The sequence below is a fragment of the Oikopleura dioica genome, chromosome 1 (genome assembly GCF_907165135.1).
Source record: "Oikopleura dioica chromosome 1, OKI2018_I68_1.0, whole genome shotgun sequence".
In the NCBI taxonomy this organism is placed as follows: Eukaryota; Metazoa; Chordata; class Appendicularia; order Copelata; family Oikopleuridae; genus Oikopleura; species Oikopleura dioica.
In genome coordinates this window covers 5,605,566-5,625,106 of record NC_137291.1, presented here as the reverse complement: position 1 = coordinate 5,625,106, position 19,541 = coordinate 5,605,566, and the positions used below count along the sequence as shown (strand labels likewise).

At 38.1% G+C, this 19,541-nt stretch overlaps 6 protein-coding genes and 1 long non-coding RNA gene across 7 annotated transcripts; 4 read left to right on the top strand and 3 right to left on the bottom strand.

Moving 5' to 3' along the window:
* Positions 1-3,282: 3,282 nt before the first annotated feature.
* Positions 3,283-4,228, bottom strand: LOC145711772 (uncharacterized). Its single transcript, XM_081789462.1, has 2 exons — positions 3,574-4,228; positions 3,283-3,510 (listed from the first exon to the last, which is right to left on the bottom strand). Exons 1-2 carry the CDS (start codon positions 3,739-3,741, stop codon positions 3,283-3,285), a joined length of 396 nt encoding a protein of 131 aa, XP_081645588.1. The 5' UTR covers positions 3,742-4,228.
* On the bottom strand, positions 4,082-5,526 carry LOC145711771 (fatty acyl-CoA hydrolase precursor, medium chain-like). The gene is made up of 2 exons (XM_081789461.1): positions 4,321-5,526; positions 4,082-4,249 (listed from the first exon to the last, which is right to left on the bottom strand). The coding sequence occupies exons 1-2, from the start codon at positions 5,518-5,520 to the stop codon at positions 4,082-4,084; spliced, it is 1,368 nt and encodes a 455-aa protein (XP_081645587.1). The 5' UTR covers positions 5,521-5,526.
* Positions 5,527-6,994: 1,468 nt separating this feature from the next.
* LOC145711770 (uncharacterized) lies at positions 6,995-8,373 on the top strand. The gene is made up of 3 exons (XM_081789460.1): positions 6,995-7,472; positions 7,520-7,683; positions 8,245-8,373. Exons 1-3 carry the CDS (start codon positions 6,995-6,997, stop codon positions 8,371-8,373), a joined length of 771 nt encoding a protein of 256 aa, XP_081645586.1.
* A 140-nt stretch (positions 8,374-8,513) lies between these two features.
* Positions 8,514-11,915, top strand: LOC145704113 (uncharacterized). Its single transcript, XM_081781551.1, has 5 exons — positions 8,514-9,013; positions 9,085-9,684; positions 9,730-10,292; positions 10,338-11,732; positions 11,792-11,915. Exons 1-2 carry the CDS (start codon positions 8,521-8,523, stop codon positions 9,528-9,530), a joined length of 939 nt encoding a protein of 312 aa, XP_081637677.1. The 5' UTR covers positions 8,514-8,520; the 3' UTR covers positions 9,531-9,684; positions 9,730-10,292; positions 10,338-11,732; positions 11,792-11,915.
* Positions 11,916-12,174: 259 nt separating this feature from the next.
* Positions 12,175-12,480, top strand: LOC145711233 (uncharacterized). Its single transcript, XR_014135137.1, has 2 exons — positions 12,175-12,373; positions 12,420-12,480. It is a non-coding gene; the product is annotated as an uncharacterized LOC145711233 (long non-coding RNA).
* A 1,909-nt stretch (positions 12,481-14,389) lies between these two features.
* On the top strand, positions 14,390-16,416 carry LOC145703478 (protein D2-like). Its single transcript, XM_081780844.1, has 5 exons — positions 14,390-14,738; positions 15,102-15,362; positions 15,444-15,600; positions 15,926-16,031; positions 16,081-16,416. Exons 2-5 carry the CDS (start codon positions 15,165-15,167, stop codon positions 16,163-16,165), a joined length of 546 nt encoding a protein of 181 aa, XP_081636970.1. The 5' UTR covers positions 14,390-14,738; positions 15,102-15,164; the 3' UTR covers positions 16,166-16,416.
* A 368-nt stretch (positions 16,417-16,784) lies between these two features.
* Positions 16,785-19,487, bottom strand: LOC145711769 (uncharacterized). Its single transcript, XM_081789459.1, has 7 exons — positions 19,344-19,487; positions 18,735-19,169; positions 18,234-18,384; positions 17,545-17,648; positions 17,208-17,316; positions 16,948-17,096; positions 16,785-16,908 (listed from the first exon to the last, which is right to left on the bottom strand). Exons 1-7 carry the CDS (start codon positions 19,485-19,487, stop codon positions 16,843-16,845), a joined length of 1,158 nt encoding a protein of 385 aa, XP_081645585.1. The 3' UTR covers positions 16,785-16,842.
* Between the last annotated feature and the right edge of the window lie 54 nt (positions 19,488-19,541).

Below are 19,541 nucleotides of genomic sequence, written 5' to 3'. Positions count from 1 at the left end.
AGAGTACTGCGAAGAAGCTGGCTCTAAACTTGCTAATATTTCAATTGCAAAAGCGATATTTAGGGATAGTGAAGAATTCTTAGACGCGCACAGAAATTTTTGGATCTTTGGCAAGAGAAACACGGAACGCCGATTATATGGAAATGAGCCCGAGTATGGCTTACGACAGTAAGAAAAAATGTGTGACTTTTCTCAAGGGAGACCAGGAAAAGGTCCATAACTAGGGATTCTCACGGAAAAACGGCGCGCGGCGAGGCGCTTCTCGCCCAAAATGATGGCAATCTATTTCGCGTAACTTGAAAGAATTTCAGTGAAAAACCTCTGAATTTATGAAAAAAAATGACGCTTGTTCATAAATTGACCGATTCGGCTTCATTTTATCCGAAAGCTTCATTTTATCCAAAGCTTCATTGTATCCAAATACTTCATTTCATCCAAATTTTTTTTCGGATAAAATGAAGCAATTGGATCAAATGATGCATTTGGATAAGATGAAGCCCAATTTTCAAAAATCCCGGAAATTGGATAAAATGAAGCCATTGTATAAAATGAAGTCATTGGATAGGATGAAGTTTTGGATAAAATGAAGTCAATGGATAGAATGAAGCCACTTTTATTTCGAACGGAAAAAATGGATGAAATGAAGCAATTGGATAAAATGAAGCTGTGCTTTTCAAGAAGAAAATAAGAAAGATTGATATGTCTTTGTTTTTGTGATCCTTCTCGACCCCCCTCTCAGTAAATTTTTCGAAAAAATTTTTTCTTCTAAATTCTATAAAGATTGATTTTGAAGAATCATAATTTATCATCAATCATAAGTTCATTTTTTGTCCTTTATAATAAGGCGCGTTTTCATGTCGCCTGAGCTATCATGGCATGCGATACATAAAAATGATCGTCTCGTCGAGATCTTAATGTACATCATGGATTTATCCCCTTCAAATTATTTTCAACCCTTTATCAAGAGTACCTGATTTTCAGAAAAGGCCTTGAAAGCCACCGTCGCTCAGATTCTCGTATCTCCCGTGCCCAACCAGTCAACCTCATGTTAGAATCGACCAGAGTTCCAAAACACGCACTCGCACGCGGATTTTGAAAATTGTTGCGCACGCGCACGCACGCGCACGCGAAGATTGGGATCGCGCTCGCGTGCGTGATCGTGCGCGTGCTCCAAATCCTAGAAAATTTGGCGTTTTTAGGAAATTTTTGCCGAAAAATTTCCAGAGTGGATTCAAATACATAAAATTTTTGGTTTTCGTATGTTTTAAAACAATTTTGATTTGTTTTTAGCAATAATTGTTCTATACTTAACGATTTAAAAAATTAGAGAGGCTAAAAAAAGCTAAAATTCGACAATTCTATCCCTTTTTGCGCACGCGCATGATCACGCACGCGTGCGCACGCGTGTTCGAAAGTCGTTTCCGCACGCGCACGCACGCGCACGCGAAATTTTAAATTTCTCCGCACGCACGCGCACGCGAGAATTTTGCGTTTTTTGGAACTCTGGAATCGACACTGACAATACTTTTACAAGGTCGAGGACGGTCATCCGTAAGTTCGCTTGGTTGGTTTTTGTTATTTTTATTACAAAAATTCGTATAAATTTGTTGTTGAATATAACTTTTAATCATTAGGTGTTTCTTTGAAAACGTCCTATAATTGATCGGTCTCAGAGACAATTTATAAAAATTGTTATTCTCAGAAAAAAAGGTTCATTAAAGCCCGATGCTTCATTTTATCCAAATAAGAACATGAAAAAATTTGTCTTCGTTTTATCCAGAGGCTTCATTTTATCCAATTTCTGGTTTTTTGAAAATTGGGCTTCATTTTATCCAAAAGCATCATTTTATCCAATTGCTTCATTTTATCCAAAAAATTGGATGAAATGAAGTATTTGGATAAAATGAAGCTTTGGATAGAATGAAGCTTTTGGATAAAATGAAGCCGAATCGGCAATCTATTTCGCGTAACTTGAAAGAATTTCAGTGAAAAACCTCTGAATTTATGAAAAAATGACGCTTGTTCATAAATTGACCTCAAAAACGTAAATTTTCATCAAAAAAGCGAAGTTTTCTCGAAAATCCAAAGAAAACCGGCTTTCTATGTGTCTAACCGACCTTTTGAATCTCTGATTTTGAGATATGTCAAAGAACAGACGTTTTTCTAGAGTCTGTCATAGACTATGACTCATAGTTTGAAGACCGGGGAAAAACTAGAAGGCTTTCAAATGTCCCGTTGATCGAGTCTTGGTGGCGGCGCGATAGTGCATTGCACGGCGAGCGCGGCCCAAAAATTGGTTTCTCTACATTTTGAAGCCCTAACCAACCTTTTTAAGTTCTGATTTTTATATATGTTCAAAAAAAGACCTTTCTTTAGAACATATGTAAGTTTGAAAACCGGGGGAGCCCTAGAACCTCTGAAACCAACCGATGATTGACTGAAAGTGACGGCGCGGTAGTGCTTTACGCGCTCCGCGGGAGGCCCATGAAAAACATGAGCGCGCCCCATAATCTCGGTGGGTGCACACTTTGACTTACTGTAGGGAATCTGTCACAAATAACGGCGGGTTATCTGAACAAAAAAGCTCCCGGAAGTGGTAAGCTACCCGTTTGCTAAGAATTAGCCAACTCATAGTCAAGGATTACTTCCAAAACGAACCAAATACTAGGGCTTACCACCTACCGATCTTATCGGCTATAGGCTATAGCTTGCCACTACCTCAGAATTTGACAATGATTTTTGCATATTTAGAATCAGCGGAAAAAATTAGATCTAGTGTGAAAGTTTCACGAAAATTGAGTACAATTTTTTTTCCGTGAGAATCCCTATCCATAACGAATGCTCAACTGATAGATATTTTCATAAGACCCTATAAAAGATTGCCATGTACGAGTGCAAACCAAACCTCCACTTCAATTACCTCATGATGCTACCAATGGATCAAGCGTGCGCCATTGTGCCTCCGATCATGATGGCTTCCATGAAATCATTAGCCGAGCGAGTCTCAGACCCAAATGTTTTGAAGTTTTTGAACGTTACTGAGATCGACTTTATATCTCTTCGAAATGTATGAAATTCAAAGAAATATTTCGCTGAAAATTTTAAGCATGAAGTTTGGAGCCCAACTTTTTGCCGAGAAGATGAGTGCTGTGCTATGTCAGCGAATAAGGAGGTCAAGAAATTCGATCCAACTGAAAAATTCTCTCCTCTGTGCTATTTTAAAAGTGGCGAATAAATAAGACGGATATCGAGACTTCTATTATTAATAATAATTTATTATAGTTAGAAAGTTATGGAAAGAGTCAGGGTTAGTAAAACTAGCAGGATACAGTTGGATACAGGGAAGGCCGAACTCGTCTCTTGAGGACCATAAGTTTCAATCATATATTTGATTGTTGGTGGAAGGCCAGAGTGCATGACTTCCAGAGCATGGGTGTCGTTGTTGGTCCATTCAACATAATTCATGTTTTCGCGGGTGAACTGATTCCAAGACGATTCGGGTTTTCCGCTCTGAGAATACAAATTTAGCGAAACAGAGAATTCTAGAGCTCCCTCCAAAGATTGATTTCAAACCTTGATGATAGAAGCCCAATGGTTGATGAAGATGTCTGCCATTTGAATCATATATTCTTTTGGCGGATATGGATTTTCGGAAGGGCTGTGAAGAATTTCCCAGAGAGTCAAATTAACGCTTCCTTCATCATATTCTACCTCCATATTTGGAACATCCATCATGAACATGAGGTCTTCAGCATGGCCAGCTGCTGGAATGGGAAATGATGTCTCCCTTTGATCGGTTTTCAACTGATAGACTTAATGATTTTTAATCGATTGGAAACCCTAAATAAACGCATCGTAGAGCATATCGACATTCAGATAATAAACTGAAACTTCTGCGGATTGGTCAGAGTAAAGAAGAGCATGCTCAAAAGATGGAAGAACAAAGGCCATTTCACCCATGATCTTTGCAGCTAAAATCTGGTACTCTTGAGCGGTGCAGTTTTTGATGTCATCACAGTTCAACCACGGTTCGTCGCTCATGAGTCTGTTCATACGATATGAAAACGGTCAAAACTGACAGTTAGTTTTTAGTAAATATCAATTTCCTGAAATAGTTTTCAAAGACTTCTTCTCGGTCTTCTTCTGGGATAAATCTCACGCGTTTGCTTGTTGTTATTTCATCATTAGCGAGGTTGTAGCCAGCAAGATTGTCGAAGACTTTCAGTCGATCATCTTCATAAGGATTCAACTAATGTCAATCGAATGAGTGGTAATATAAAAAATATTTAGAAAGTTATCCGAGTTCGAGGATCCCTAAGCATATGTAGTGACGGCAGCATCTCCATAGTAACCCAAGAGAATGTACCAAATCAAGCTTCCTTCAAACGAATTTGCTCCAATCACATAATTGACGTTTTCTGCTACTCTTCCTTCTTCGAGTTTTTTCTTCGCGTTTTCCGTAAAGAACTCTCCATCGAAAGCAACTGGTGCCCAATCCGGATGATTCGGAAATTCCAACAAACATGCTTGGTCCGCTAATTGAAGCTTCAGAATTTCAGTCGTGTTCAAGCCACGGAATTGATCAACAATTTCTTCAGTGCTTTCTGAGCAGTTCAAGGGAGAGTCAATCATCGAGCTTGTTTTCTCGCAGAGGTTCTTTATCGCCATATTTCCATATTCTGACTCTTGTGGGGACATGTCAAAGGTTGCCAAGCCAGATTGAGAAATAGCAGTTTTGATCATACCCGCTGATTTGTCACTTAGCAACTGGAACCCTACGGACCAGGCGCCAGCAGACTCCCCACCGATGGTTATTTTATTCGGATCGCCTCCGAGGTTTCTAGCGTTTCGGTGAACAAACTCAATCGCTGCTTGCTGATCCAAGAGTCCGAAATTACCAGGAGTATCCGTCAGTCCATCAGGACTGTAAGAGCTGAGAAAGCCATGAATACCGAGTCTGTATTGAATCGCTGCAATGATGATGTCTTCTTGCGCCAACCGGGCGAAGTGATAGTACGCTGATGTTCCGGAAAAGAGACCTCCTCCGTGAATCCAGATAAAAATTGGAAGATCTGTTTTGTTAGTCCTCGCCGGGCGATAAATGTCCATGGCAAGACAGTTTTCGGTAATGACGCCATCTTCTAGCGCGGGTAAAAGCGCATCAGGCCCAAAAGAGTACCCAGGGCAGGCGTTTATTGCTTTTCCTGGGGAAACAGAATCGTAAACTCCTCCTTCGAATTGCTCGATCGGCTCTGGCTTTCGAAAACGGCGGGAGCCCTCGGGAGACTTTGCATAAGGAATCTGCTTGAAAAACTGGTATTTTGTGCCTCGCAAAACTTGTGAGGTCGTCTCGTAGCCGATAAGGGTCCCTTCGTCGAGATTGAGCTCGATTCTATCAGCTGGAGAAAACTCTGGCCGTTTCTCATTGAGGTCAAAGAGAAAATCTAGTGTTTCAAATTGAGCATTAGAAATCCTAAAAAAGGCACCGAAAAATAATGTTGCGGGACCAAATTCTCTCATTGTTGGTCTGAGCCGAGAAATCTGTAAGATTGTCGAGTTTTTTTTTACAAAGAAGTATAAATATTGTTTTACGGAAGAGATCTGAAAGGACCGAAATAAGAAGAAAGAGTTGAGGACAAAACGGCGGATTTGACGCTTGATTTCATTACATTTTTGGTGTGTGAACTTTATAGCTACTAGCTTGCAGCTATCAGCTTCTGTTGATTTAACGTTTCGAATATTCCAGAGTAAAAAAATTTTCAGATTCGAATTATCCGAAAACCATGGTTTTTCAAAAACTTATAAATAACATCTATTTTGCATGCAAGTTCTGTTGGAGTTATCGAAAAACATTTTATAGATATAACATAACATATGTAATCATTACACCAATGTCATTCTTTACGAACCTTATGACGTAAAACGATGCGCAATCGCAAAAATCGTGCGATTCTTTCTGCTGAATGGACTGTAGGATTCATTGCAAGAGACTTAGTCGGCTTTGAGAACTTGTGACGCCTCTTAAAATAAAAAAACAAAAAATTTAAAAGCTGAGAGTCAAATATTGTACGCATTAAACTGTATTCAAGAACGAAAAGGCGACAAGTCAATCATCAAAAGTTCTCCTTTCTCAAAAACGTCCTTGTAGGTTTCATGATTTTTTCAATTTGATGTCACTTCAAGAAAATTTCCCACAAGAACTAAGCAGAAACCGAGTAAGACGATGGCTGGCAGAAAATATACCAAAGCTGAAGAGAGAGTCCACGAAAACTCCAAAATGCCAGGTTATTTCGTCAATCGAAAGATACGATTTTTCCCCGTATTCTCCCGCACCAATATTGATTGCTAACAGGTGGCGATTTATGATTTTTGCCGGAGACAAATTGCATTTGTTTGATGCCGATGAAAAAAAGCTCGCAGTTGTTGAGATTACGAAATTTCAAAAACATATTCTTGCGGAGAATCCTCATCTTGTGAATATTCGCATCGATCGCTGGGACATGGAAGAAGAATATGGAACATGGAAAATTGACAATCGAGAATTGTCAGTCTTAAGAGAAGGCGGGGAAGCATTAGTCCTCGGTGAAAATTTTGATGGACTTGAGTTGGCAATACGTGTTCAAAATTTTGATCCATTGCTTTTCACAGAAAAATTCTCGTATGAAAGGACTCATCATGAAATTCATTTGTCATGCGGTAATAATAATCGTATTTTAAAATTTCTAATTTTTTTTGTAGACTTTGAGCAAGCTACTGAAAAAATTAACTTTGATGTCAAAAATGAAATGGTAATGAGAAACAAGCGAGGTTTTACAAAAAGAATAATTAAGAAAGAGCTAAATATTCCTAAGAATTTTAAAATACAAATAGACAAGGAAGAAGATGATTATGCTCAATTTTAATTATTATGTAAAATATTTAAGTTGTTGATTGTAAAAAATTGTTTTAAAAAATAATTAAGGCTGCTTCAAGTATCATTCAAAACTTCATAAAGATGTTTTCTATAAACCATGACCGTAATGGAAACGCGTATATTGATAAAGATGACGATCTCAAGATCCCTTTCCACAATAATATTGTTCAAAATTTTGTCAATGTCGAGCTTTATCATGATTCTGATAAGATACAGCAGGATTGTGTAGGCTGGATAACTATAATGGAAAAAGCAGATGGAACACTTCGAGAAAAACTTGAGCCACAAGGCAATGAGCATGATGATGATGGCGAACGCATAGTTGAGGAATTGGATGTTCATGCTCGCCAAAAAATATCAATCGAGATTTCAAGTGCAATTGAGTATTTGCGGTCTCTAACCATTTATCATTACGACCTGAAAATGGAAAATATTTTGATGTTTGGCAGTGTTCCGAAACTTTGTGACTTCGGACTAACTACTGATCTTTCAGGAAGACGTGGAGTTTTTCAAATGGGATATGTAAGACGCGGCTCGCAAAGAATGTCGCCCCGTTTATGTAAGTAAAAATTGATTTCGAAACTCTTAGGATCTGACTTAACTAAGATGCTGGTTCTCCTGGCTTTGCCGCTCAGCAGCAAATATCAACAGGGATGTTCGCTTTTCATTCACTTTGGATCTTTTTATCTTGTGATTGGTGGACTGCTTGGACACTTTTATATAAACCAGTTACCCAGATAGAATGGCATAAAATTGATAAAATTGTAAAGGTATCGTACAACCTTACGAATTTCTTATATATATTAGATATGAGTTTGTAAATGACATCTTTCAGATAAATGTTGATGAGTTAATTAGTAGATTTCGGCAGAACGTTTTCGGTTTGATACCATCTTCAGTGCCTGTTGAAGTGAAACTACTGAACTTTATACGCACATATATATATGTGTATATGCGTAGATCTTGAGCTGCTGATTTTAAATCTCCAATAAAAATCGTAGATGCAAAAAGAAATTTAAGAGATAATCGCGATTGAAATCAGACCGGAAATATCTAGAATCAAAATTTTCTCTAGAATTTCTTTTTGCACCTACCATTTTTATTGAAGATTCTGATTCCTCATCTCAAATGCTACAAAAAGAGCTTTTAAACTTTGAAATTCAAAAGACTGCTCCCGGTTTGAGTATTTTTTTTGCGTGGAGACCTTATATATATACTTTATATGTATATTATATATATAACAAATATCATAAATATTATGGAAAAATATTATATTGAAATATTAAAAAAGAATTAAATGAATACATAAAATATTTAAACCATATTTAAAGGAATGTCTCGGGCCAAATAAAGCTTTCCGTAATACTCCAATCGATGGCGTTTTTAATCATATCGGTCTTGGCCTTGATTATGACAAGTCGTCTGACTTTGATAGAAAAATCGTCACTCTTCCAGCTTAGGTCTTTTCACTTTATGATTTATTTGAAGTCGAAATCTATAATGACAAATTTATGAATAATAATTATGAATAATCATTAACATTAGCTTGAGAAATCGTCAAAATTTTTTTACAGTCATGAAAATTCCTTTTCAAAGAAAATTTTTTTATGTTTGATGAAGATGATTATGACTCACATTACTTCGCCCTAGAAGTTAATATTACAAAATCTTGTACAACATCAACAATGAAAAAGAAGATAACGAAATTTGTCGCAGTTGATATGGAAAATTTGCCGAATGAAATTTTCAATCAGAAAGAATCTCAGCTTTGCGGACCAGTCTCATTAACAGTCCTTCTTATGCACGCAATCAAAAATGACTTACCCGAGTCGCATCAGGTTGATGTTTCGTTTGAAAATATTCTCCTTACTTTGACTATGATCGTCTATCCAAGAAGCACAGCTGGACTCAACATCAATCATCGCAATGAAGAGATAGAACATCAAACAGTTGATATTGAACTTCTTTTAAAACGAATCTGCATGAAAACATATCTTATGCCTAGTGGTTGGGACATTATTCGTGAGCTTGGGTGTAACAGTAGATTGGAAAATATTCTTCCTGATCCAATGCCTCCTTCAGTTTGCATCTATTCGAAATGTGAGTATAGAAATGTATATTCTTGTAAAAATTTGAAATATCGATGTTTGAAAATTGATTTTTCAATTTAGGCTTTCTCCATCCAAAATTTAAATTCATAAGACCTCTAACCGTCACAGGCGCATTTATTTGCAAGAACAGCGAGGGTCCGGATTTCCACCAGATGACAATCGACCGAATCGAAAATGATGAGTTTGTTATTCAAAACACCCAGTTTTCGGATAAGTCTCCACCAATACTTCGAATACCGCTGACGAATCCGTATTATATATCAGCTGCCGAATATGATTATCATAACATCAAAAATGGACAGGCAATTCTTTTCTATGAAGACAGTGTATTGGAAATGGTGAATGAAAAGTTCGGTTGTATGGAGAAAGAAAAATGGTATCTTTTACCGAAGGCTTACTCACTCGAACTAATTGATTCGGAGAATTCTAAGCCCAGTTCAATGAACAACTACGAAGACGCAACACGAAATTTGTTTCATATGATGATAGTTGGTTCAATTATTTAACAATCGTGCTTAAAAAATAATTAAAATACTCGTAAATATGCTACTCGTAATTGCCAGAGTCGACTGTATTTATTCTATCTTTGAACCTTCTTCGTAGATAATCATTTGTCAAACGACAAACAGAAGAAAGATAAGATACCGCAGGTCACAAAAAGTAATTATTCATGACGCTACATAAGTTTCAACTTTTTTCATTAAGCGCTAAAGGAGCTCTTCAAATTTGTGTCGCCTCGCAAAAATCAAAATCAATCTCATGATTTAATTAATATGGTTGGATCAGATCTGTTGTCCTTACCCAAAGAAAATGACTGTAATCCAGCCAAAATCGCAAAACTAGAATCATCGTTTGCGAAACTTGCAATAAGTCTTGATAAAATCAATTATAAATTGGAACTTCAAAAAGAAAAAATTGAAAAAGAAACAGAAGATTTGAAAAACAGAATCATATCAGATGCAATGAACACGTTTGGACAAAATGTCAGAACTCACACCGAAATGTTAGAATACGAATGTGCGATCGCGAGACTTACCGAGCATCTAGATGGTCTGAATTTGCATCAATTAAGAATTTTTGCTAGAGATTGTCTGAATCCTACAGAATCATCAAAATCGACGGCGCCATCGGACCATAGACGTCTTGATCTCTCTTCAAGAGGGGTCTCTCAGCTCATTCCTCAGGAAGATAATGACAAACGTGAAGATAAGAATGTGAAAGGATTGATGCAAGACAAACAAGAACGATGCATCGCACATTTTATAGAGGTATGACTTAACTATTCTTTCGTACATAAGATTCTCCAAATCTAGATGGGATTCGACGAACACGATGTCAATCTCGCGTTTGAAGTCTGCGAAGGAGATTCCAACCAAATGTTTGACTTACTTACGAGTTTAACGGAATTTAATTCATGATTTTTCAGCAAATTTCTGAAGCTATATATTATTTAATACAGTTTTTTTTTGTTATTAATTTGCAATCATTTTCTCATTTGTCATAAACTCCTATATACAGTTATTTATGGAATTCGTGGACATTTTTTGTCCCCTAGATTTTGAAAAATGTCCACGAATTTGATACAGAGCTTCGAAAAAAATGTCCCAATTTTAAATTTTTTCCGAGAAGGTAAAATCGATGATTTTTCCAAATAATAATAATAAGAAAAAAAAAATACAAGAAAGCTAATGACGTATCTCTTAACAAAAATTGAGATTTTTGACGAAAAACAATTGTTTGCAGATAAAATTAGCTTCAATAACTAGAGTTTGACCATTAATTTAGGAGTCAAAGATATCCATTGACGAAAAATGTCCACGAATTCGATACCCTCTTTTTTGAATATGTCCCAAATTAACCCTTTTAAATCTGATAAATGTCCACAAATTTGATGTAATTCCATAAAAACTGTGAATGAGCCTTAATGAAATATTATGTTATTTATTGTTTAGTCGGTACTACCGAATCGGTAGTAAAAAAACAAGGATTTTCATCGCAAAACGATTTCGCCAAGAAATCCCTCTTGTAACTTATTACTTATAATTAGTAAGTACTTATTTTAACTCTAATGTCTCATTAGTTAATCATTTTCCAATCTCAATTTTTATTCTCTTCGTTGATACCAATCGCAAAGACACTAGCAAAAAACGATGATCGGCTGCTTATCTCTAAGCGCCAAGTGTTGGTCTTTTATGCGCTGAAGACGTGCGAGCTGGGCCGGGCGCAGCTCTTCAAACTTTCGCGGATTTGAAACAAAGAGAATCATTTCCGCGGTCATTATTTTATATGGCACTTCTCGACGGCGAAATCAAGGAGAATGGACAAGAGAAAACAAGTGACTTTTACTGATAGTACGAAGAAGAAGGATGCGTCGACGAGAAGACAGAGAAAATTGAGAATAGTTTTGGTCGGGGATGGATTTATTGGAAAAACCTCGCTTTTGTTGAGTTATGCTGCGGATAGGGATAGGTTTGATCAATAAATTTTGATTTTATGAAGAAGATAATTCTCATTTTTGGCCATATTTTTGGTCAAAAATGACGATTTTCTGTCGTTTTGCCTTTCGTAAAATATATTAGAAGAAGAATGTCAAACCTAGAAAAGATGGTCATCAAATTATCAACCAACAATGTACGACACATACTGCTACAACATAAACGTCGAGGACAAATCTTATTCCCTCGAAATCACCGACACAGCCGGACAAGGTGACAGATTTCGAATCACTAATTCGAGGAGTTGCGATTTTATGACCCTGACTTTTTAGATGAACACGAACGTTTACGAGTCTTTGCTTATCCACAAGCTGATTGTATTCTTTGCTGCTTTGCGCTAGATTCGCTCAATTCGTTGCAGAATGCACAGGAAAAGCTTTCAATGAAGATTGAGACTGCTTTCTCTTCTAGGCTCGGCAAGCTGAGTGGAAAATCTGAGTCAGGGTCTGACTGATCTTTATAGAAAGCCGCGCAGCGGCTTTTTTTTAAATAAAGTCGCATAGCGCTTTCGAAAAAATATTTTACTATCAATTTTTTAAAAGCCTGCGCGGGTTTTATTAAAGAGCAGTCAGACCCTGACTCAGGTTTTTCACTCAGGTTGTCGAAACCCGCTCTTTTTCTCAAAACTTCCTTCAGTATTGAGCTTCTGACAGTACAAATGGCATCCAGAAATCCGCAAAAACAATCCAACTTGTCCGATAATTCTGGTCGGCACAAAATCAGATCTCTTCGGCGACATCAGTGCAAAACTCAACCTTTTGCCACACGATAAGATGGTCAAATCAAAAGACATTCTCAAGGTCAAGAAATCAAAATTATTCGACGATATCGTCGAGTGCTCTGCCATCAATCAAGTAAATGCTTCCTCCCTGATTTGTGGATTTTTGACACTGCTTTCAGAGCGGCCTCAGGCGCGTGTTTGACCTTGCAATTACAGCTGCCATGATCAACAGGGGATTTTTGAAGACGAAGAAGTCGAGGTTTTTGGATTTTGTCGATTCTGTTGGAAAATTAATCAAATAAAGCTCTTTTCTCTGGAATTTAAATTTTCGCTGGTTATTCTCTGTGTGGAACAATGATCGTTGTTTTCGCGTTTTATATACGAAATCCAGATGGAGGAACAAGGAAAATAGTTGGAGCGTTGGCTCAGAATGGAAAGTCGTTGATAGAAGAGTCTCCTTCTGAAGGAGGAAGACGGATCTGGTGAACTTTGGCGCTGAAGAGTTTTGCACTAGAAATATCGAACGAAGACTTCTTGTTCTAATCGATAGTCTATCGACGATAGACTAGACTAAGACGATAGTCTTTTATCGAAAAAATTTTCGATGGAGCCTGATTGAGCTAACGGCCGAATGCTGACACCTTATTGGTCTTAAATTTTGACCAAAATTTTGGCTAAAATTGCCGCATTTTCTGTCGTTTCGTGCCACCTCCTCCATAAATTTTACTCTGATTTATCGACGATTTAAAAAACAATTTCTCATTAGGATTATTTATTCTTCGTTTCGGACGCTTTCCTTATTATAAAAACGCTTCAAAGCAAGAATTGATAGAAAAAGATTTTTCGCTTTTTTTGAAAAGCTAGGGAAAATTCAAACTTGTCATATTCAAATTGTGGGTTCTTGCGGTTAGTCACGGTCAATTTGTCCGAGAACGGGCGGTTCCTGAAAGATAAAAAGAGAAAAAATTGAGAGAAGTTTGAAGTTACAAAAAAGAAAACCTTGAAGAAATAAAAAAATGATCTCGAAGAAATTTATGAAAAAATATGATCAGGCTTGGGACACTTATTTCTTTGATGAAATTTCTTTGCTTCATTCTGTCTGAAAAAGAACTTGGAATATCGTTCCTGTTCGCCTCAGTTCCCGTGGTTGAATAAGCGGCCGTAGGAAACATGATTATGCGTGGCGCCGTGCGCGTAATTACTGCGCAACCCAATACTGTGTCCCGTTGGCGGGTAGTATTATTCCCCGGCCAGGTGGGGGAGTGGAATGCGGCCGGGACTCAAGGACTTCCAGAGGACCCGAAACGAGCGCTCTTACTCAGCGCCTGGGCGAAGTTTTTTCTATTTACGGACTTTATTTAGGAGGATTCAGATCGTTTCTTCGAGTAGCAAATGCTAATCCTAATTAGGATTAATAACTGTCTAGCAAGGGAAAATCCCTTATCGCTTGGAATTAGTAATGATAAGGGGGTCAAAATAGTTTGCAAGCTTAAGATATTCTTAACTCCAGACGATTCCCCAGCGACTATTCCGAGCTAGCAAACTATTTGGCAGAAATGTTGTTAAGGGTTAAAGGTGAAGTAGACAAAAATTTTGACTCAAAATCCCAAATCCTAAACGGGGTGACGTCAGGAACCGACAAAAAATTTCGACAAATTTTGCGTGGGCGGCTAATCGGCCGCTGATTGGCCGGTTTGCCGAATGCAGGATTCTGATTGGTCGAAAATTTCCACGCAAAATTTGTCGGAAATTTTTGTCGGTTCCAGACGCCACCCCCTATACATCGGATTTCGTACTCCTTGTTGATTTCGACTACAAAATAAGTTCCCACTTTGTGTCTATCCGCTTATTCCCAAATAAAATTTTCTCAAACAAATAACCCACTCGAGCCCCTTAATCAATCTTCAAGCCGTGTGATTATTCTGTCCACATTTATCATCATAATTTTTTCCGTCTTTTGTAATCATAATCAGAAGGCAATAAAATAAGACGATGCGTCAGTATCTTCTTCCTACGAAGGATAAAAATACGACTGAGGCGAGAAATGAGTAGCGCGCAAAAGTATGCTTAGGTGGCACTTGAATCCGCGGGGGCAGCCTGCACCACCGCCGCCGAAAATTCCCAGCGCCCTGGGGCCAGCGCATTTGTGAAATACGAGTTACTTTTGTCATTAAAAGTTTTAGGCTCTTCCAGCTCGTCAAAATAAGACATAAATCTTTGATCAAAACCCATAGAGACGAAACCCACGAAAAATAAAAACAGAGCAACAAAAGAAAAAAGCAAAATGGTGTCCCAACTGTGGATTCGAAAGAATTGTTCAATGTTCAAAATTTTAATACTTTTTGTGTCGTTTTGACGGTTAGGCTGATGACGAGCCATCGAAAAATGGAGAAAATAAAGAAATATTATAATGGAATTGTCGATAAAAGGCGAAACATCATCATCATAAAGAAAATGAAGAGAATGATAATAGTAATAAACAAGAAGAAGTTAAAAAGGTAATTCCTCAATAAAAATGGTTTTTTTCTAAAAAGAAAATAACAGTTGGAGTTTTCAAATTCCATGATTTTTGTAATGAAAAATTTTAAAGCTGAAAATTTCATCATTTTCAACGAAAAATTGCCCAATTTTAACGATAAAGTTTTCTGAAAACTGAGTTTCTACCGGCCAACAGCGGCTATTTGATTAATCGGAAATTTGACCAAAATTTTGGTCGAAATTGTCACATTTTTGTGGCCATTTTCGCGAACCCACAAGAATTAAGAGTTTCGATTTTCATTAAATCAACACTGACCCTAATTTAGGGTTATCTAAATTCCGATTGAAAGGAGAATTCGATGTTAAGATTTTTGTGTTTTTAGGAAATTTCACCGTTGGAGCAAGAAAGACTCGACAACGGAGCGCCAGTACAAATCGCGTGGCCCATGAATTCGCAGTGCACGAAGAGGGGAGATCTCTCGTTTTACGCGTATTATACGCTTTGGCGTAATGATAGGATGCCCATGTACGTGGTGTCATGCACGTCGCCGCGCACAGATGGCGCAGAATTCGTCGAAGCGGCTTATAGCTACTTTCAGAAAAACAAGTACGAGCCGACTGTGCGCTACGACGAGGCAGCCTTGGTGAGTAGAAATGGAAAAAAGTTTTTCATGATTTATTGGAAAAATTTCTTTATGTAACGCTTTCCACACTTTCTGATTCAGGATGGAAAGTATGTCGTCATGATGGTTGATGCTGATGCTCCTTCACCAAATGCTGCGCGATGCCGTTACTGGCTGCATTGGGCTGTTTCCGAAGTTGAAGGAAGGCATTTACGTAATGGAGTCAATTGGCAAAACACTGAAGGGAGAGTTCTCAAAGGTAAAATAAGGATTGGAGCTACCATTGAGGGAATAGGGGTTCCTGGGGGAGGGGCCATCTTGGCGAGGGTGAGAGTTAGAGTTAGACTTGACCGATGACTCATCCGGGATGAGGTAGTAGGGGTTATCATTCGAGCTACCTCTAAACTTAACCCAGGGGCTACACCCAACACCCCCGGACCCCCGTTAAGAATTCTCAGTCCCTAACTCTAACCACTAGAATGACAACCCCTCTCTACGACGGATGAGCCCCTACAAGGGACGGATGGGGCCTACAGTCATCATTTGATTATAATTCAACAGTTAATTATATTTTTAAATTTCAGAATACAATCCTCCAACACCAGCCAAGGGCTCTGGCAAGCATCGTTATCAATTTCTTCTCTTCGCGCAGCGATACCCTTACGGAGAGCTTACCACGGAAGGCGAAAGGTAAAGCTACTCACTTGCTTAACAAGCAATTTATCGTTTCTTTTTACAGATGTGGCTTTGATCCGAAAACGTGGGCAAAGGAAAATAAACTCGAACTCGTTGCTTCGTCGATATTCACCACAGAATATGAATAAAAAAACGCTAAAACGACGATATTCGAATTTCCCGCAGGCAAGACGATGGCGTCCTCCAGCGCGTATTAGGCTCTTCACAACTAACAAAAAAGAAAAAACAATTAGAAAGAACACCAAACTGCCCAAGAATGCGGAGGGACTCCTCGACGCATCACTTCAAAAATCGCATAACATCAATTCTAAAAATAATGCCGCTTTATAAATATTTAATATATAGTTTCTGTTAAAAAGAGTATTATTTCTGTGTTTCTGCGCTTATAATTCGCCATAATTTATGGCCCATAAACTTTTATTTATTATTTATATTTGAATAAAAACAAGAAAGAAAAAATATTGAGATCTGACGCAGTTTTGACTAGTCGGCAGAGTTGAAAATGATTTTTATGATATTTGAGCCAGTTCGCGAAAAGGAGTTTTTAATCCTTCCGGAAAGAAAGCAGTCTAGACGGAATCAATCTGTCAGAGTGGAAACATTCATTTTTTTTACGAGTGCGGTTAAAATCCCGCCAAGGAAAAGAATGGCGTCTTTGAGGGAAAGCCCTAGTCTAGCAAGAGCGCGATCGAAGTAAATCCATGGAATAACGGTCATTCTTGAAGAGTTGAAATTTCATCCTCTTTTGAAAGTATGAAGCATAAATTCCGTCGGCTTTTATTTACAGAATCTTTTTTGATAGAAACTAGTAAGCAGAGCAAGTTTGCCACTTTGGTTTCCAGTAAAACAGGCCCGAATCGTCCAAACAACACTGAAATTGGTTAAATCCAACACTTCATAAATAAACCACCTGTCCTGTTGTTTCATGGTGTCCAAATGGCAAACACTGTGAATGATCATAGTCAGTCAATTCGTTCATCAGTTCTAGCTTTGTAATTTTGATCGCTAGGGATTTATCGCACTCACAAACTGCTCGTTTTAAAGTTCCCTCCGCGTCCTCTAAATTAAAATTAAAAATTATCAGTCTTTGATGGACCCTTAACCACATTTCTAAAGGGCCGACCCTCAGTACTTAATATTGATCGATTAACTTTGTTTTATCGAGCTTACCGCAAAAGTTCTGTACTTCGTGATAGTTGTAAAAGCTTCGTATTCCTCCGATTGTTCTTTCCAGAGTTGAAAATATCTCCTCCGCAAAAAAGGGGGTGGCGTAAGGATTCTACAAAAAAATTCGACAAATTTTGCATGAAAATTTTCAACCAATCAGCAGGCTGGATTCGGCACACCGGCGAATCAGCAAATTTTACGTGGGCGGCTACCCTGCTGCTGATTCGCCGGTGCGCCCAATCCAGGCTTCTTATTGGTTGAAAATTTCCACGCAAAATTTGTCGAAATTTTTTGTCGATTCCTGACTCGTCCGCCTTAGAATAATTGGCAAATAATAAACTCCGGTCCTAATAGCACATTTAACACATAATCTCCACTCATGAAGTGCCTGGTCGACAGAATCCAGAGGAATTCCAGCGGCAGTTGTTCGATGATCAAATTCGTCTGAAAACAAGATTTATTTTGGAACAGGAAGAAAGTTTCTTGTCCTGGATATCCACGAAAATGTGTTTTGACAAACAATTTGGAGCGACATAAAACACCGTCAAAGAACGCTGAACTTGTTAATAGTTAACGGCATCGGGTAAACCGCGATAGGATGAAAGTTTAATGTAATCAGCACTAGACCTTTATAAAAAGACCTGAATCTGGAATTCGAACAAGGAGAATGAACTTGTTATTTTTCTTTCTACCGTTTCTAGCGCTGGGAAAAGTCTTGACGGTTTATGATTTGTCGATGATTCATTATCAGGGACAGTTAAAAAAATTGCTTTTTATACCTACGAGGAAGCATGTCTTCAACTGCAAAAAGTGTATGAAATCAACACTCAAACGTATAATGAGAAATCATGAAGGACACAATCATCCATTTAGAGAAAGTGCGAAGACATGCGAAAATTTTGTGCATCAATTTGTTAATTTGAAATTAGACAGTAAGTTTTCGTGAATGAAATTCATTGATATGCTAGAGCTTCCTTTTCAGATAAATTTCACGACACGGACTACTGAAAAAAGAAATGGAAAACTTACCAACTTGAGCGCAGCCGTAATTCTTCAAAATTTCCGCTGTTCCGGGCATGAAATGCTCAACCATTGTTTCTGTATCAATCACTTGCGGTCTGTGCTTTGGGATCAAGTAAATACACTTTCGCTCGCTCATCATTCCCATCGAGTCTTCTGCCTAAAACAAAAAAAGAGGAAATTTTACGATCGGTGATTTTTTTTTGGTTTATTTGAATTTTATTTAACCATTCTATTTTGTGGAGGAATCTGATAAAACAGAAGATTCATCTTATAAAAAAAGTAAATGCTATAAAAACGCATCAAAGCAATCTTAAAGCCTCTCGATGAACATGTTTCATTTCACAAATTTGGATAAAAAATTAGCTCCTGTGCAACATTTATACTAAGCTCACAGCTGCTAAAACATATGGCCCTTTTTGTTGATCTTTATCAGTCCCCCCATCTGCCCATGAAATTCAAACAGCTTGCATGAAAATGCAATATAAAGGTGCCGCCCTTAATATTTACCTGGAAGCAGAAAACATGTGGCCCCACTTGGTGGTCTTCTGGGTCCCAGTAGCAAGCAGCATTGCCCTTGGCATTGATCGAGGTGCATTTCATCCCGACTGGTTTTACGGTTATGTATCGGACGATGTAGCCGTTGTCCGTCGTTGCTCTCATCGCAATCCATTTCGATCCTTGAATCGTATCATCGACGATGAGTTCTCGGTACGAGTCGGTGTACCATCTTTCTGGTACTTCATTCAGTCTTCTGTAAGACAGCTCAGGAACAGTCAGACAGTAGTCTGGAGCAAGAACGGGGGCGTAAGCTCCAAGAACTCTTTCCATGCTGTTTTGGCTGCTTGAAGGTTGTGGATGGACGGATAAAGGAGGCAAGAATGAGGGATCATGATTGTGCTCGTCATGAGCTTCAGCGCCAAAGAGATCCGGGAATGTAAAGGTCTTTTAAAGAATGAACAAGAGAATCTTAAGTTTTGGTTTGCTCTTGAGAATATCGACTGTGCTTCTATAAAGTATGAGAACACATGGGTATTATGTAAGCGAGTGTTTAAGTCAAAATAGAATGTCTAAAAGTACTTCTTTCTTTAATCAAATATTGCGTAATATTTAGCTCACTCGATTCTTATTGCTGCCAGCTCGTCGCATCGTGACTTCTTCCGCAATGCCGACATACTCTTCTTCCGGCGTCCAGACGATAGCGAGGAAGTGCACTGGAACGGAGCTCTTGATATTTCCATTTTCGTCAAAGTCTTCCACCATGATCGCGACAGGCTTTTAGAAAGTTCTATTTTGCCCTAAGGATTCGTTCAATAG